Source organism: Lissotriton vulgaris, chromosome 4_1, assembly GCF_964263255.1.
Source record: "Lissotriton vulgaris chromosome 4_1, aLisVul1.2, whole genome shotgun sequence".
In the NCBI taxonomy this organism is placed as follows: Eukaryota; Metazoa; Chordata; class Amphibia; order Caudata; family Salamandridae; genus Lissotriton; species Lissotriton vulgaris.
The window spans coordinates 484,194,284-484,210,114 of NC_141691.1; the positions used below are offsets into that span (position 1 = coordinate 484,194,284).

Here is a 15,831-nt window from a genome sequence, read left to right on the forward strand (position 1 = left end):
TATGACACTCACAAGGGTGTGTGAGGCCATTATATCCAACACAATGGATACCCAGGGTTAGCTCTCGATAGAGCACTACCCCTTTCACCTTAGTGACCGTCCCTTTCTTCCTTTAGGAACAGCCCAGCCTTCTTTTTGTTGTCCACAATTTCCAGGGCTGCGACTGCGGCTGGACCTTCCACTCACCCTTCTTGAGTGGTAATCTCAGCCGTACTAGATCATAATTGATCCTTCTCCTCCCCTCCTTTTTGTTATATATGCCATTTTGTAGAAGCAGAAACAATTGACTTTAGCTGCCACCAATCACATTGACAGTTAGAAAAGGGTATAGTGCAGAAACACAAGACTGAACGATTTGTGCCGTGGTATTAAATAGCACATAGGAGCAAATTAGCATCAGCTGGGCATGAGATGTTTTATTGTTAGTATAACTGTAACTTGTTTCCAGCATGTTTTACTTCTCATGCTAACAAATGACCAAACTAAGTCCCAGTCTCTAACACTGTGAACCTCTAATTTACAGGATGGGAAGGTATTGAGTAGCTTGCTAAGCTGAAATGTTTATATACCTGTAACAAACTGAATATTGTCTTCTCCTTTACTTCTGATTTCAGTCTTTAAACCCCTACATTGTTTGAATCTGTCATGCATTCAACTTTGCAAAATCATTTATGAAATACTATGTGTGTGCCTTGCCTTTTCTTTGCAAGCATATTTCATCCACAATTTCTGGGGGACACTGGCTTACTGCACCTGTGAATCACAGGATAATATTGTTTTTTTGTTGTTAATAAAACATTTCCGACGTCAAATGGCGTGCAAGCAGAAATGCTTTTATACTACAAAGTTATGAATTCCAGGCTTCAGCTGCAACAACATAACTGAAACATCTGAGCAAAGAGCATCCAACTGCAAACCACAGAAACAAATATTGCTTTTCTGAAAGAACAGTCTGTTCTGTAAATATTTTACACACTAGTCCAAAATATGTGACTGCTTTGGAACACCTGTAAATAAATAATTTGTCATGAGCTATATTCTAACTGAATCCAGTTTACTTTTTGATTACTGGTGCACTTTGACAAATTCAGACTTTGGAAACTTCCCCATGTCTCGGTTGTGACTGTAGGTAGACGGTAAGCACAGAAGGTTCCAAAGGGGAAGAAAGGGAGCCATCTAAGATGATCAATGTCCCGACCAACATTTATACCTAGACAGCGGCATTCACTATATTCGCAAGCGTTACTTGTGAAAAGTCACCGGAGTGGAGAATTGCCTCATGGAAGTGTGTGGAAGTCTTAGGATGGCGAGCATTAACTTGTGGGGCTTTGCATGGTTAAGAAATGACAAACATATACGGCGAATGGTTTGCCAACTCCTCACCAGTCTTTTCTGAGTTGTCCCGCTTGAGCGGGGTGGGAGCTGGGTGGGAAGCAGACCTCCATGCGACCCTGCTTGAATTTTAACGAAGGAAACTTTAATAGGTACCCCTTCAGGTTTCACCATGGCTATTATTCAAAGTGTGGCAGCAGGCAGTCCCTGCTGTGATGCACAGCAGGGGGCAACCCACCGGGCAGGAGGGATGGCATATGAGCCGCAATGAAGGGTGGATACTCCAGTTAGACCAGAGGCAATGCTGCTGTGGTTAAGGCGATATCCTGATGTGTTGCAATGGCTTTCATGTGGAAGGGCTTTAATTTTGCTTTTTGCATATATTATATGCGTCCTAGGTTAGGACAACAAACAGACAACCTGAAGGCCAGTAAAGACAAGGAGGACCTGGTAAGGAAGAAGTTGGGAAAGGAAGTGAGTCAGGGCAGGATGACAGGTCCATTCTCATTGCCACTGTTGAGGAATGTGATGGTGTCCTCGCTAGGGCTAGTATCAAAGAAAGAGGAGAGTCCAGGGTTTATACACCCACTGTCATGGCCTGAAGGGGGATCTGTAAATGACTTCAATGACCAGGTGGAGTATTCAGTGTAATATGCAAGGGTAGACATAGCCCTTCAGTTGGTGTGAAGGTTCAAGGCGAGTTTGAAAATGGCAATACATATATTAATCAGGCTGTCGCCTTCTTCCAGAGCTCCTGGGCGATTTGACATGCTGGGAATATATTTTAAGGGTGGCTACTTCATGAATAAATGTATGTCTCTGGGTTGTTTGGTTTCATGTGCAGTGAGATTTAACACCTTCCTAGAATTGGTGGTTCTCACGTCATTGTCATCAGAGTGGATCCTTCATTACTTTGATGATTTCTTGCTAGTGGAGAGAGTGGGTTGCCGGGTGAGTGTGTGAGATTGATAAAGACATTGGAGTTGGTAGTGGACAGCTTTGGAGTAGCATTAGCAGCCCAAAATCTGGAGGGGCCAACCCCCAGGCAGACATTTGTGGGGATTGATTTGGGTTCTGGTGCTAAAAGTGTTGGGTTATTTGAATTTTGCATATAGGGTAGTGGTCCCTGGGAGTTTTTTGAAGGAACATTGCATTATTGATGTGTTGGGCTGAAAAGCCATATAATTAAGATTTACTTTTCCAGCTGAGTGAGGGAAAACTTGTTGGTCTGGAAGTGGGTCTTGGGGGGTATAGGGCAGAGATAATGTGACTGCAAAATGACCCACTGACATGGAAGGTAGAGATTTTTTTCAGTTGCCTCAAAAACAAGATGTTTGGGGCATGCTCTGGGTGCGGTGCTGGTGTGTAGAGATCTGGCCTCAAGCTTGGAGAGACAATTGGCATAGTATTGTCTTTGCAGAATTGTTTTCATTACTACTAGCAGTGGATCTGTCGGGTGATGAGCCGAGGGACACAAGAGGGATGTCTGGGACTGATAATGCAGCAGGGGTACAGGTGGTGAACAGGATGGCTGTTTCTGTTGCTTGGGTGTTGAAGATTATGCGATAAATGGTACTGCTATGCTTGGAGAAGAATATTTTGTTTAGATCTAGGCACATTGGGGTACTGGACAATGGAGTGGCTGGTGCACTTTCTCATTCACAGTGGGAGATTTCCTGTGGTTTGGCTATGTGTTCCTGAAGACTTGTGGGACATTGTGCTCTGAAAGTGTGCTTGCTAGTGGAATATTCATGTGCGGATTCAAAGAGAATTATGTGCTGACAAGGTTGGAGGGAGTTCATAGCAGACAGTGTGACAGCGACAGGATGGGCTTATTGTTCAGACACTAGGACATGCTAGAATTATTCTTGTGAAAAATAAGAGAAGGGGTTATCTGTGATTTCCACAGGGGCTACGTTGGTGGGAATTTTCTTATAAGGGAAGATGCGATGATAGTAGGACCCATGCAGTGGAAACCTAGGTCAGAGTATGTTAGATGACTAGTCACGACTAAATGGCAAGTTGCCCCGATTTTGAAGGGGGTCCTGGGGGCAATAGTGAAGCAGGCACGAGTCATGTGCACTTCCCCCTGGAAGGCACAGCTCTTCAGAGAGATATTCTCTCTGATGTTCTTTGGAGCCTACAGGGTTTCAGAGTTGATAGGAGTAAAAGGCAGTGCAGGGAATGTGCTGGCTGACCTGGTATGGAGGGCAAAGGATTTTTATGTACATTTGAGGAGTTCTAATACTGACAGAAAGCGATAGAGGGCAGTGATGCATCGAACCATTCGGTGGAGGCATGAGTATGCCCTTGGTTGCAGTTACAGGCTTTTCTGAAGTTAAGGGGCTGGGGAGAGGTTCCATTTTCCTGAATGACAGCAGCTAAGGAAGCTTAGGCCAAGGGATGGAAATGTTGAGAGGATACTTACGGTCTTTCTGGCACAAGATGTTGGCACGCATATGTTTCAGATTGGGGCAGCAATGGAGGGCTTTTGGTTGGGAATGGGGTAGGACCGACTGAAGGGTTGGGGGAGATGGAGAAGCAATTTTCTGTGAATAAATGTTTAGCAGGACCTGAAATAATTGTTTCCTTTATTGACAAGTGCTCTTTGTTCTCACTAGATATATGGATCTGCCGCCACTCCTTGGTTAAGTGGACCAGAGCTCAGGCTGAGAGGCAATTTGGAAGAAATCCGCTTGGGATGGAAAAAGATGGTGCCAAGTTCCATTGGTTTGGACTTGGTGGGATGCGTTTCTGTTGCCTGTGTGGGAGTATAAGACAAAGTGGGGCAAGCATAATGTGTTAGTCATTCACCTGAAGGAGAATGACTTGGTACAATCCACTGGTTTGGAATTGCTGAAGTCCATGAAGCAGCATATGGAAATCATGAAGGTAAGCTCAGGTTCCATGGATGTATTTTGAACTAGGCTTTTGCCAAGGATAATTAGGAGGGGCACACAGTAGCTGCCTATGTGGTTTAGGCATGCTCAGAGGAGTGCAAGTGATAGCATACCAGAGCATTCTGTTTGAGTCACTGCACCTGTTCAGGCTAGCTGTTGTGCATAGATCCGAGCAGTGCAATAACCTCCATATGGAAGGGTCTGGAAGGTCCTTGTAAGGATGGTTGAAAGAAGCTCTGTGTTGGGGGGCAGAAATGACACCTTGGGGAAGGCTATTTATTGTAGTGGAAGAAGGCAAACTGTTCAGCTGATTGGAGGAAATATGGGGGTAAGTACAAGCAAAGAACAATGGATCCAAGATTTGGGGCAAGGACAAGGGCCTGGTCTATTGAACGGGCATGCTCAACATTTGGATTAATGTGGGTTCTGGTGCGACGACCACAATTTGGAATAATCAAAATTAAATCTATAAATAAAGTTTGGCAATTTTATAACACATAAGTCAACAACCACAAGGTGATTATTTTGGGTTCTGGTGCTAGGACCATAAGGTGGTTAATAAGGGACCACAAAGGCTCATGGCATTTGAAAGGTTGTGTGCAGTTGAGAACTGTTTCAGGGGGTGGGATGTTGGAGTTGGGAGGTAATTAGAAGAGACAGGCTGAGCCTTGTGTTAGTTTAGTGTTAAGGGACGCATACCACAACATGGGGGGCAGCATAGGACACCATGGAGGGGTATAATCACCCTAGAAAAAACAATTCTCTATAACACTTTAACTCCTATTGATGTTTTGGTGCCATTAAAAATATCAATCAATACAGTTTAAGAACCAGTTTGCAAATTGCCTAACATCCAACATAAATATTTACTGAACACTTCAGGAGGACTTGGTGCAGGTTTGACATAAGGCAATGCCCTTCTTAGAGAGACTGCTGCTGACGGCCATAGGCCATGCAGAGTGACCCTTGTGTCCAGGAGACTCAAGGCATGAATGAAGGCCACTTACTGTGATCTGAATGGTATACATTGTTGTCGCAGGGGCTAGGGCTTTGATCACATATGTTGGGCTTTGGTCACATATTCTGCCCACAGCTTTGCACAGGGTCACAGATCATGTGCAGCATATTCTGATTGAAAATGCTTGGTTGCAACCAATATATTACAGCCCACAGTTCGTGGCCAAATGGCATGAGAAGTACAGATGTAAGCATGTGGTATTCATATAGCACAAACCTAGCTGAAAGGCAGGATAGTGGTGTAAAGGATCAAAGACAAACATTACAGTAAACTAGTGATTAGAACGGTGGTGGGGTTTTGAGAACAGAGGGTACTGTTGCTGCAACATGATGCAATGTTCTTTAAAGATGTGTGTCCTCAGCTCTTTTCTTAATTGGAGTAATGTTAGGACAACTGATGAATATGGGTTGTCATTCCCTACCCTGGGTACCTATATCAAAAAAGCATATTGCCAAGTTTTTTTCCCCATTTTGTACAGCTTGGTTTCCAGGCTGATGGTGTCCTGGCTGCTGGTGCGCTGCGATCCACCAGAGATGGAATTGAAAGCTTGTTGTCAGGTAGTTGGGGGTGCAGTTTGTGATGACTTTGTAGACGATAAATTTGGTTTTGAAGATGGGGTGGGCAGCGGAGTTCCATTGGGGTGCAAGTGATGATGTCTTATCACTTCAGTCCCTTGATGAGGTGTGCTACAGTGTGTATGGGGCCCTTATGGCGCAATGCACTACCACCATCCAGATATGAGAGTATGAGGTTTAACAGCAGTTTCTAAGTTGCTTTCTGTGAGACTAGATTCACTTTCTTAAGCAGATAGAGCTGTTACCAATCATTCTTGATTTTCTTGGTGATTTGTTCCTTGGCAGTGAGGTCAGTGTTTGAGTTAACTCTGGTTGACCTGGAGTTGAGTGAAATTTGGTACTTTCATGTTCATCGTGTTGTTGACCCACGTTTAGACTAGCACTTGCTTGCTGTTGTTGGTGAATAGCAGCAATTTGGTAGTATTCAGTTTCAGGTAGGTCTTGGACATCCGGATCTGGGTGAGAAACATGCAGGGTTGGAGCTGTTGTGTGTCTGGAGTTGATAGGAATGTTGTCATCGGTGTACTGATGAACCTTTACACTTTTATTTGTGAGTTGATTCATGTAGAGGTTGAAGATGATAAGCCAGAAGATGGAAGGAAGTAGGACTGCGAAAAAAGATCTCTAGATGACAGGGATATTCTTGGACCTGAAGGAGCCATGTGAATGACCTGGTTTCTATTGAATATTCTGGAGAAGAGTCGTGCTCTGTTGAGAAGGTACGGTGTGTACCAAATATGCCTAACATCCACACCCAGCACCCTGTGGACATGTGCAGTGGAAACCTTGGACAGGAATCAAGGTATATTATAATAAAAACCAAACCCTTCTCTCTGAAAAACAGCTTGTTGAAGGGAAGTGCACATACTAGAATAATATCTATTTAATATAGCATCACAATTTATTTAATCAATGATATCTTTGGAGATAGCTCAATGATTTCGCAATTGATATCACTGCTCATTTTGATGAAGCAGGAAATAACAGCTGCTTCAAACAAGAGAAGATTAGCAGTCTAAATGCATCCACATTTCTATATGCATCTTTCGTAAGGACATCCAGATTTTAAATGCCAAAGGCTGAGTTATGAGGGCTATATGGGTAGGGTTATCAGCAAACTGTTTGTCTGACGTGACATCATTTGTGAGGTCATGAATAGTGTGTTAGAGGGAGTTCTGGATGCAATGCAACTTTGAGTGAATTTGTTTGAATTTTTATTATATATTTATGATACCTTGTACCCTCAATCCACAGTATCTGCTGGACATTAAGTTATGTTATGCCTAGCTAATTTTGGGCTTAGGGTGTGGCCTTTGACCAAGACCTGCAGCAATATGGTGCCCAAAGATCCTGCTGGGAACGCTACGGCTTCTATAAGTATGGAAACCATGTCCACTACTGGGCAAGCTATTTCCTCCACTCCCACCTATCACACGGTGATTGAAAGTTCAGCCTTTAAAATTGCAGAGTCTCTATTTTGTTTTTTTACATGTATGAGAATAGACATGTGTGGTGTGACCAATTACACAATTGTTACTAGATTTTCTCCTATTTTCAGTCAACTCATAGTTTTGGCAGTGAAATTCGATTGCAATTGGTCGGGAGCTCCACTTACATTATAGATCCGTGAAGGACAGAGTCAAACTCCATCTCATCTTGTTCTAGGGAAGTCATGACTGTATTTTGTTGATATCAGCCTTAATTTCATACACCTGCTGTTACTCTACACATTTGTGAAAGGCCAAAGGCTTCACTATAACACCGCATTATAAAATATATGTGCTTCTCATTCACTCCTATTGTCAATATTGTATATCACAGGATCTGCCTTGACACAAAATGTTGGCCAGTTTTGTGCACATACGGCCACTGCTTAATGAGGTAAAAGAATATAAGTTAAACATGATAGTAAATTTTTACCATTAGTAATGGGCATTATAAGCCAGTTACCTGTGTTGTAATGTTTTGTACAGTATCCCAGATCCATTTCTGTCTTCAAGATAAACTGAGGCAGTGTCAACCCCTCTGCCACCTGGACAGGTCCTTTGTCCAGCCATTCAAATATGAGGTCATTCATAGTGTAGCCAACTGAAAAAAAAGACACAGAAAGAGAGTTAATGGTGATGTGGTAATGCACTGACAATGAAAGTGTAACAGTAAATCGTAGACCAACAAAGGAGAGAGAACAAACATTAAAAACATCAATAGAGTGTAAAAAGTGGAAATACAATAAAACAGGTGTGTGGTCAAGATCTGGTGGAATGAGAAAGTTCAACTTATTATTTTTTCAAAAAGTTTTAACAAATGTTTACAAAAAAAGGGACACATATAAGGACAATTACAATATAAAATACCTCTCTGCACCACCAGTACGTCACTTTTTGTGACATACTGAAGGCACAGTTCTTTTCTCCATATTTACAAGGAGAGGAAAAGCCACTTTGCGTGACTTTTCCTCTCCTTCTAAATAATGCCCCTTCACACTTAGCACTTTGCGTGGAAGGAGTGTTGCTGTGCGTGTTCCCATGCAACACCCATGGAATGAGACACATTTCCAGATTTATGAGTAATCGTAAATCTGGTAATGCGTGTCAATGCTACGCCTCCCTAGGGGAGGCGTAGAGAGGCGCAAAAAGGAGAAATGTTTTCATTTCTCCTCGTTTTTTCTCTGTCAAAGCGTGCTGCATTGTACAGAACACATTGAAAGAGGAAAATGCCTTTAGTGATTGTTTTTGTGCAGGAAGGTGCCCCTTGCTGCACAAAAACAATCTCCGCACGACACAGACATCCTTGCACCATGGTGCAAGGGTGCCTGCGCCGGCGCATGGCGACAGTTTGTGCGCCAGCGCAGGGGAGAGCACAGGAATGTAACATATTATTGTAAATATGTCTCAGTCTCCAAGAAGGATTTCCCTTTCAGCGTGTTCAACCATTTCCTTCCTAATCAGACACAGTGACATATAACATGTACTATATCATGTACTCCTGTCCCTTGGGTCTCATGCAACCATCTGTGGGTGCATTTTATTTACTTGCACAGAAGTGGAATGATAAAATATGTTATCATGCATATCCATGCATGATAACATGCATATCCATGCATGATAGCCTGCTGCGCCACGAAAAAAGCGTTTTTGGAAAATAATTAATGGGAACACAAATTTAGAATAACATAAGAATCTAGACCAATCGAAATGTTAATATTTAGAAAATTAGAAAGTTGTTGTCTTTTAATTAAACCCACCCAACAGCAGAATGTAGAAAAGTGAATAAACTTACAGCTCTCCAGTTGCATGGTACAAGTTTGGATGTCCATGGGGAAGTTCTTTAAGTCCATTGGGCAAGACAGGATTAGGGTTAACCTGTGAGAACAAGAAAACATACGAATTTAATTGACCTTTTTTACAAATCAAAAAGAGAGTTCGACGAAATAATGAATAATATCAAGTGCATTAATTGAAACTATACCCTGTATGATATATACATGCCACATGTTGATTCTCAAATATTTGAGCACAAATATTATAAAACGTCAGCCTACAAAACAACTTGGTTCATCACGCAGGAAGTTTTTTGGGTGTGTCTTGACACCGCAGCTGTTGCCAGAGCATATGTGAGCATATTTTGGCTTCACCCACATGCTAACTGCCTAGAGAAGTGGTTCTTAACCTGTGACCTGAGGTTCCTGATGAATTGTGATGCCGACACAGGGAGTCTGCAACTGTTTTACAAGATTAAATAATATGAGAATTAATCAATTTAAATTAATGAAGTATAAAAATTAAAGAAGCAACATTGAAAACAAGAAACCTTTTTCCTTATTTGTTTGCAAAATAAACAAAATTATTCAATATTTGAGCGTTTGTTTGGTAATACTTATTTTGATGTATTGTTTCCAGATTAAAATCATATAAATTGCTTAGTCAAGGGGTCAGCAACTTCACTTAATGACTCAGTGGGGGCCACCCGGATTCCAATATTGATTCAGTGGGGTCCGTGGAAGTCAAAAGGTTAAGAACCACTGACTTAGAGTAAAGTAGATTCTGTAGGTTTCTGCTGAAAAAGATGGCTTGTATTGCATGTTTGTTTCCTTGCAGGCAAGTTTATGTTGAATACAGCAGGCCTCAGTTGGCCATGGTGAAAAGCCATTGGTCAAACATGTAGTCCTGATCCGTTTATTTTAAAACGCTAAGTAAAAAGCAGTGTTTTTCATGAAAAGTATATCTTAAAGCCATTACGTTCAAAAAGTGGATTGTTAGTACATCGTGTTAGTTTTGCTACATGAAATCTGACTTCTCCCTTTAACAAACCCTTGGGGTCAAAGATTTACAAAGTGATAATCCTTGTTAGGATCTCTTGTGGATATGGGAGAGTTGTATATTCCTTTGCCATATATGTGCAAGGTTATGAGAGTATGCCTATTGGTTGCCTTGAGGGAAAGCTTACCATCAACACAGTAGGGTTGAATTGGTTATGGTGGCAAACCAACGATACAGTCTGTAGGCCTCAAACCAGATTGGCTGTTTGGGAAGAATGATTTCTGATGAAATAGTTCTGATCTCTTCTGCTTATTATGACAGGTTATAACAATGAAGTAGGCATGTCTTATTTATTGTGAGAAGAAATTTTAAAGCCAATATGCCTTCAAAGATGAATTTTTATTACACTGCGTTACAGCTACAGAAATGCATCATGCTACCTGTGATTCACAGATTACCATAGTAAGCATTGGTTTTGGTGTTGATTATCCTGTCTGGCAAACCCTGAGGAAAAGAAGATTTGGTAGAAAATTTGCACTTTGAGAAATGTTGATTAATCTTGTTAACAGTGGCGTAACAAGGTACAGAGGGCTTTAAAGCAAATAAGAAAAAAATGGTCTCTCTCTCCATTGGTATGATGGTAAAATGAAGATATCACTTGGTTGCAGTGGGCCCATCGAATCCCTGGACCCAGTGCCACTTCACTTACTGCACTATGGATAAATTTGCCCCTGCTTGCTGACACTTTTTAGGAGGATTGTATAATGTTTTGCCAACTGTTAATTTTCACATTTGTGTATTTTTATGGATATGCCTAATGTTGCCTTGTGGGAAAGCTTATGCTCAATACAGTACACCTGAATTGCTTATGATGACAAGCTAATGATCAAGTCTGTAGGCCTGATTGGTCCAATTGGAAAAGTGTATTTTGGCTGTCGTAAGCTTGATCTGTTTACTATCAAATGTTAAAACAAAGGGAGCAGGTCTGAGTTATTTACTGTGAAAAGAGTATGTCAAAGGTGATGGTAATTGCATTATTTGAAGTGAATTATTGTGTGACTATTCCAAGAGGTGACTATGTTTAGAAACATTATGTCAACCATCTAGGTTCAAAATAGCAGTGATTGCACTATGCAAAACATAATGTTGTGTATGATTGAGTATATTTGAAAGGCAGCAGAGTAATGTGCAGGTTCAAAGACACAGTTAACTTGTGGTTTGAGAGGTAGCTGGATTCTAAGTGTGACATTTCCAACATGGCTTCCCAGTGTGATGTTTATTGAGTGGCCATCTTCAAATGGTTTTTGCATCGTGTAACATTGTTTTACTACTCCAAGATGGCTACAAGCCTGCTTCTATTATTTTATTGCAAGCTTATGCCAACCACATTTAGGCTGTGAAATACTTACTTTTTTGTGTTTCTCTTTTATTTCATATTTTGTATGCGTCTTGTATTTGTGCGTTTTATTGTGGGTGAATAAATGGGTGAATGCAAAAATGAGCCTGTGGGTGGATTAATGGATGCCTGAGTGCACGGAAAAGTATTGTATGGTGAAATATTGATTCCCTGAACTCACCAGTAGCTGAATAGGTATTTTCAGTTTTATGCAAGAACTGTTGGCGTTGCCAGTGCTTGTTTATCTACATAATTCAACATATTCATCTTTGCCTTTATCATAAGAAAATATCAGCCCTATTGGAAAACACATCTAAGCACACATACACACACCTGGATCAAAAACAAAACATCAGGTTCCTGGGTCGAGTAACTATAAATTGTGCTTCATTATTTACTTGCCTGCAAAGGTATTATGGTCTGTTGCAGCATAGAAGCTTCCGAAAAAAAACTGTTTCCTCGTCTAAGAGATCGGAGAAATCTTTGTCTAGAGTGTGTTTGGGGGATTGGTAGGGGTTGTCTTTCTGGTATTTTTCTTTTTAGGGTGAGACATTTTTTTTTTAATGGCTAGGGGACGCTCTTAATGCACACTGCACTTTACTTTTGTTGGAGGCCAAGGCAGGCCGCCCTTTTCTCCTGCCTCGGTTGAGCACGCAGCACTTTCTTCCTGCAAGGGGCTGTGGGGAGGACTCCATCTCCCAGAAGGCTCCGCGTCAGGAGGCGCTGCCATCACCCACCCGCGCCAGGAGGCGCATAAATACAGCCCTGGACTCCTGCGGGACGGGACGCTCTTAATGCACACTGTACTTTACTTTTGTTGGAGGCCAAGGCACGCCGCACTCTTCTCCCGCCGGGGTTGAGCATGCAGCACTTTCTTCCTGCAAGGGGCCGTGGAGAGGACTCCACCTCCCAGAAGGCTCAGCACCAGGAGGCGCTGCCATCACCCATCCACGAACGGAGGCGCATAAATGCAATCCAGGGCTCCCAAGGCAGCGTGACGTTCTTAATGCACACTGCAATTTACTTTTGTTGGAGGCCAAGGCACACTGCACTTTTCTCCCGCCAGGGTCGAATGTGCAGAACTTTCTTCTTGCAAAGGGCCGTGGAGAGGACTCCACCTCCCAGAAGGCTCAGCGCCACCATCACCCACCCTCGCCCGGAGGTGCATAAATACAGCCCAGGGCTCCTGCGGTGCGGGATGCGTGCAGACTTGCCCAGGCTGTGCCCGGGCCAAGGGTGGGCCCGTCCATACCCGGAGGAGCCGGGAGGAGGCTGGGCCTACCCCCTTACATCTGTCTGCCGGGTCAGAGGAGGCAGAAGTTACTGTTGATCTCTTTTTATCTACTGGATGCCCAGCCCTTTAACTAGCTTTGATCGTGTTCCTATACCATAACCCTGCTGGGACCCTGGCCACCTTCCTAACAAGGTCTGAATCTGTCCTTGCTCATGAAAATGAGCTAACTGAGAGAAGGCTTTCCTTGGACACACTTATTGCTCATAAACATTCTTCTCTAGTTGGAGGAGCCCTAGTCGTTAATCGCCCGATTTCTTGGCAAACAATAAGTGAGTCCAGCACCGCTATAGCTCCAACGTCGAATTTATCCTCATCTACTGACACCACATCGGAACATTGTACATCCACTCAGGAGCAGTTAGTGTCTCTCCAAGCGGAGATTAACAACCCAGGTCCAAGGACTAGGAATTGAAAGGGAGATGGTCCTTTGTAACAAAAAACACTGTAAAAGGTTTGCACAGAGAAAGGAACTGGGAACGAGGAATTGGATTCAGGACTTCCCTTACACACAAGATCTACGGGAGCTACAAGGCCTAAGAATATTATTAATCAACCTTACCTGGGAAAGGACCATTTTCATGACTCTGACCTGTTGAAAAGAATAGAGTCTATGTGACTGTACTTTTAAACCCTATATTTTATATAATAACCCAAATAGAGGAAGAGTTATCTTCCTTAGAGGCCTCTTACTTATTGAACCAATCCCCCCCAAATACTAATGAGCTAATAGATGATGCGAGGTTGACTCCCCAGCCAGTTAGGGTGCCTCCTGTGGTGCCTTCTATGGTGACTGATAAAATAGGAAGTCGCGACCTACAACAAGCAACAGGGTTGTCTACTCATTTGTTGGGTTCTGTTCGTGAATCAGCTAAAAAGTTGAGCGCTACTGCACATAATAACCATCACCAGATCGCGACCCAAACTAACATAGATAACACTAGCTGTACTAGGTCACATGGAGAACCTCAAGGTTCTAATGGGTCTATGAACATCCACCCCAATGTTAAACCGTCTATAACCTCTACCCCCATAGAGGGTGGAGCTCCAGCTTCTTGTTTGGAAAGGGGGGCTTCACAGCACTTAGCAGAGGCTGGGAATTCCAAAGGAAGGTTAGATGTCCTCCAGCAACCTGCCCGTATGTCATAGTCCTAGCAAATGTACCAGAAATGAAAGCAAATCTATTACAATCTACAGAGCAGTTAATCCATAAAGATCAGCATTGGCTTTCTAACTGTATAGGCAAAATATCTAATGTGTATAAACATATCATTATGGCTAGGAGGGTTAATTGGGTAGGAAGAGCTTCCAAGACTATCAAAGTTGATTGCATTATTCTAAATTGTGCCAACCATCATATAGTGGGGACTTTATTAACTATGTTACCAAGAATCCCATCATTCTACTCTGAAATGTGTGCCCTTACATTGGGTTTCTTTTATTAACCTCATTTCTCACCCCACCACCTTTTCTTAGAGCACACAATGCCCGGAAGCCCTTTCATCTTTCGTTTAACCAGTCACTTCTTCCCTCAGTTTCATCTCTACCTCTTAATAATAGATTTGCTTCATTGGAAGGCATGCCTATACATGACTGACTGGATGAGCAGAGCCCAACAGCTAATGGTGCTGATGATATAGCAATGCAAAATGGGTCTTCTATGCTCAATGTCCCTTCTGTAATTTCTCAACTAAGTACACAGATAGTCCGAATTTATCCCAGACATTGACACATCTAGAGAGCAGTGTAGGGATTGTTGCAGTAAATTCTAGGAATATCGCCGGCTACAACCAAAAAAGTTTAATATAGAATGGTTGTCTTTGTTAACATCCAAAGATATAGTGTTCTTACAAGAGACTTGGGAAATTGACACAATGCATCTGAATGGGTATCGTTAATTTCAAACTCCTGCTTTACCCTCATCAGCTGGTCATGCTAAGGGTGGTTTTCTGACCCTACTTTCTAATGCTTTCCCTATTCAAAGTGTAGTCCTCTTTGAATACATCACCATATTGTAATATTGTTTTATTAGAGTACAGTGTGGACCAATACTGGCTCCTTATTAATTTTTATAACCACAATTTTGGAAGCAATCAAGCAGCTGTGTTGGCTCCCTTAGAAAGTGACATTGCCAATTTACGGAATTTCTTTTACTAAACTCTGTAATATAATCTGACTTGGGGATTTTAATGCTCATCCTTTTGATAAGATCAATACATTAGAATGTCGGATGATGGACGATGATGGGGAGAGTGTCCCCCATTTTAGTCACTCTGATTACAGTAATGCCCTAAAAGACTATTAACTATAAATAATCTTGTGTTTTTAAATATTTTTAACAGTTTAACTGGTCAGCTAGGATTTCATTTTTTAAGTTGTTTCTTCTCCTCTACCCTTGATTATTTTCTGGTGTCTGATCCGATAAGAACATTTTTCTCTCAAATTGAGACACATTTGTAAGCTTTTAGTAACCACGCTGCAATAACGTTCCTCATCCCCTCTTTAATGAAAAAAGAATGCACTATTAAACTTCATGTAAACTCCATAATTGAAAGGGAGAACAGAATTGTTTTGAAGTGGGAGAGAGTTGATACTGGACAACTTAGGGGCCTATTACGATGGCGGGAGGACAAGGATTTCTGAGCAGGGAGAGTACCTTCTCTGGAGTGCCTGTTTTGGGACATATTTCCTCGATCAGTAGTCTGGTAATTCTATGATTCTCTGTCATGTGTTTTAAATCAGTTTCCGACCTGTATTTAGAGGCGCTAGGTCATGTAGCTTGGAAAAACAGCAATTTTGTTTACTAGCTCAATTATAGGAACAAAGATAGTTTGAATTCAATATTTTCTCATTCTTCTTTCTGGTGGTAAATCTAGAAGGCACTTCTAGGGGTCAGTCATCTATTGAGTCATGTTTCCTCATTGATACCATTGAGGTGTTTTTTATTTGGACATATTTCTAAGCTACACCAAACAGGGAGCGTCAAGTACAGGTCTCGTTTTAGATGAGAAGATTATACAAGGCAAGCAGGTAAAAGGCACAGACAATAACTTTTTTTGC

General features: G+C 42.0%; 1 protein-coding gene across 1 annotated transcript in view; it reads right to left on the minus strand.

Moving 5' to 3' along the window:
- Nucleotides 1-15,831, minus strand: part of LOC147718874 (glycine receptor subunit alpha-4) — a 502,630-nt gene that overhangs the window by 247,502 nt on the left and 239,297 nt on the right. Inside the window, exons 4-5 of the mRNA XM_086966795.1 lie at nucleotides 9,105-9,187; nucleotides 7,776-7,913 (exon numbers count right to left, since the gene is read on the minus strand). Coding sequence (XP_086822921.1) covers nucleotides 7,776-7,913; nucleotides 9,105-9,187 — 221 coding nt within the window. The remainder of the gene's footprint in view (nucleotides 1-7,775; nucleotides 7,914-9,104; nucleotides 9,188-15,831) is intronic.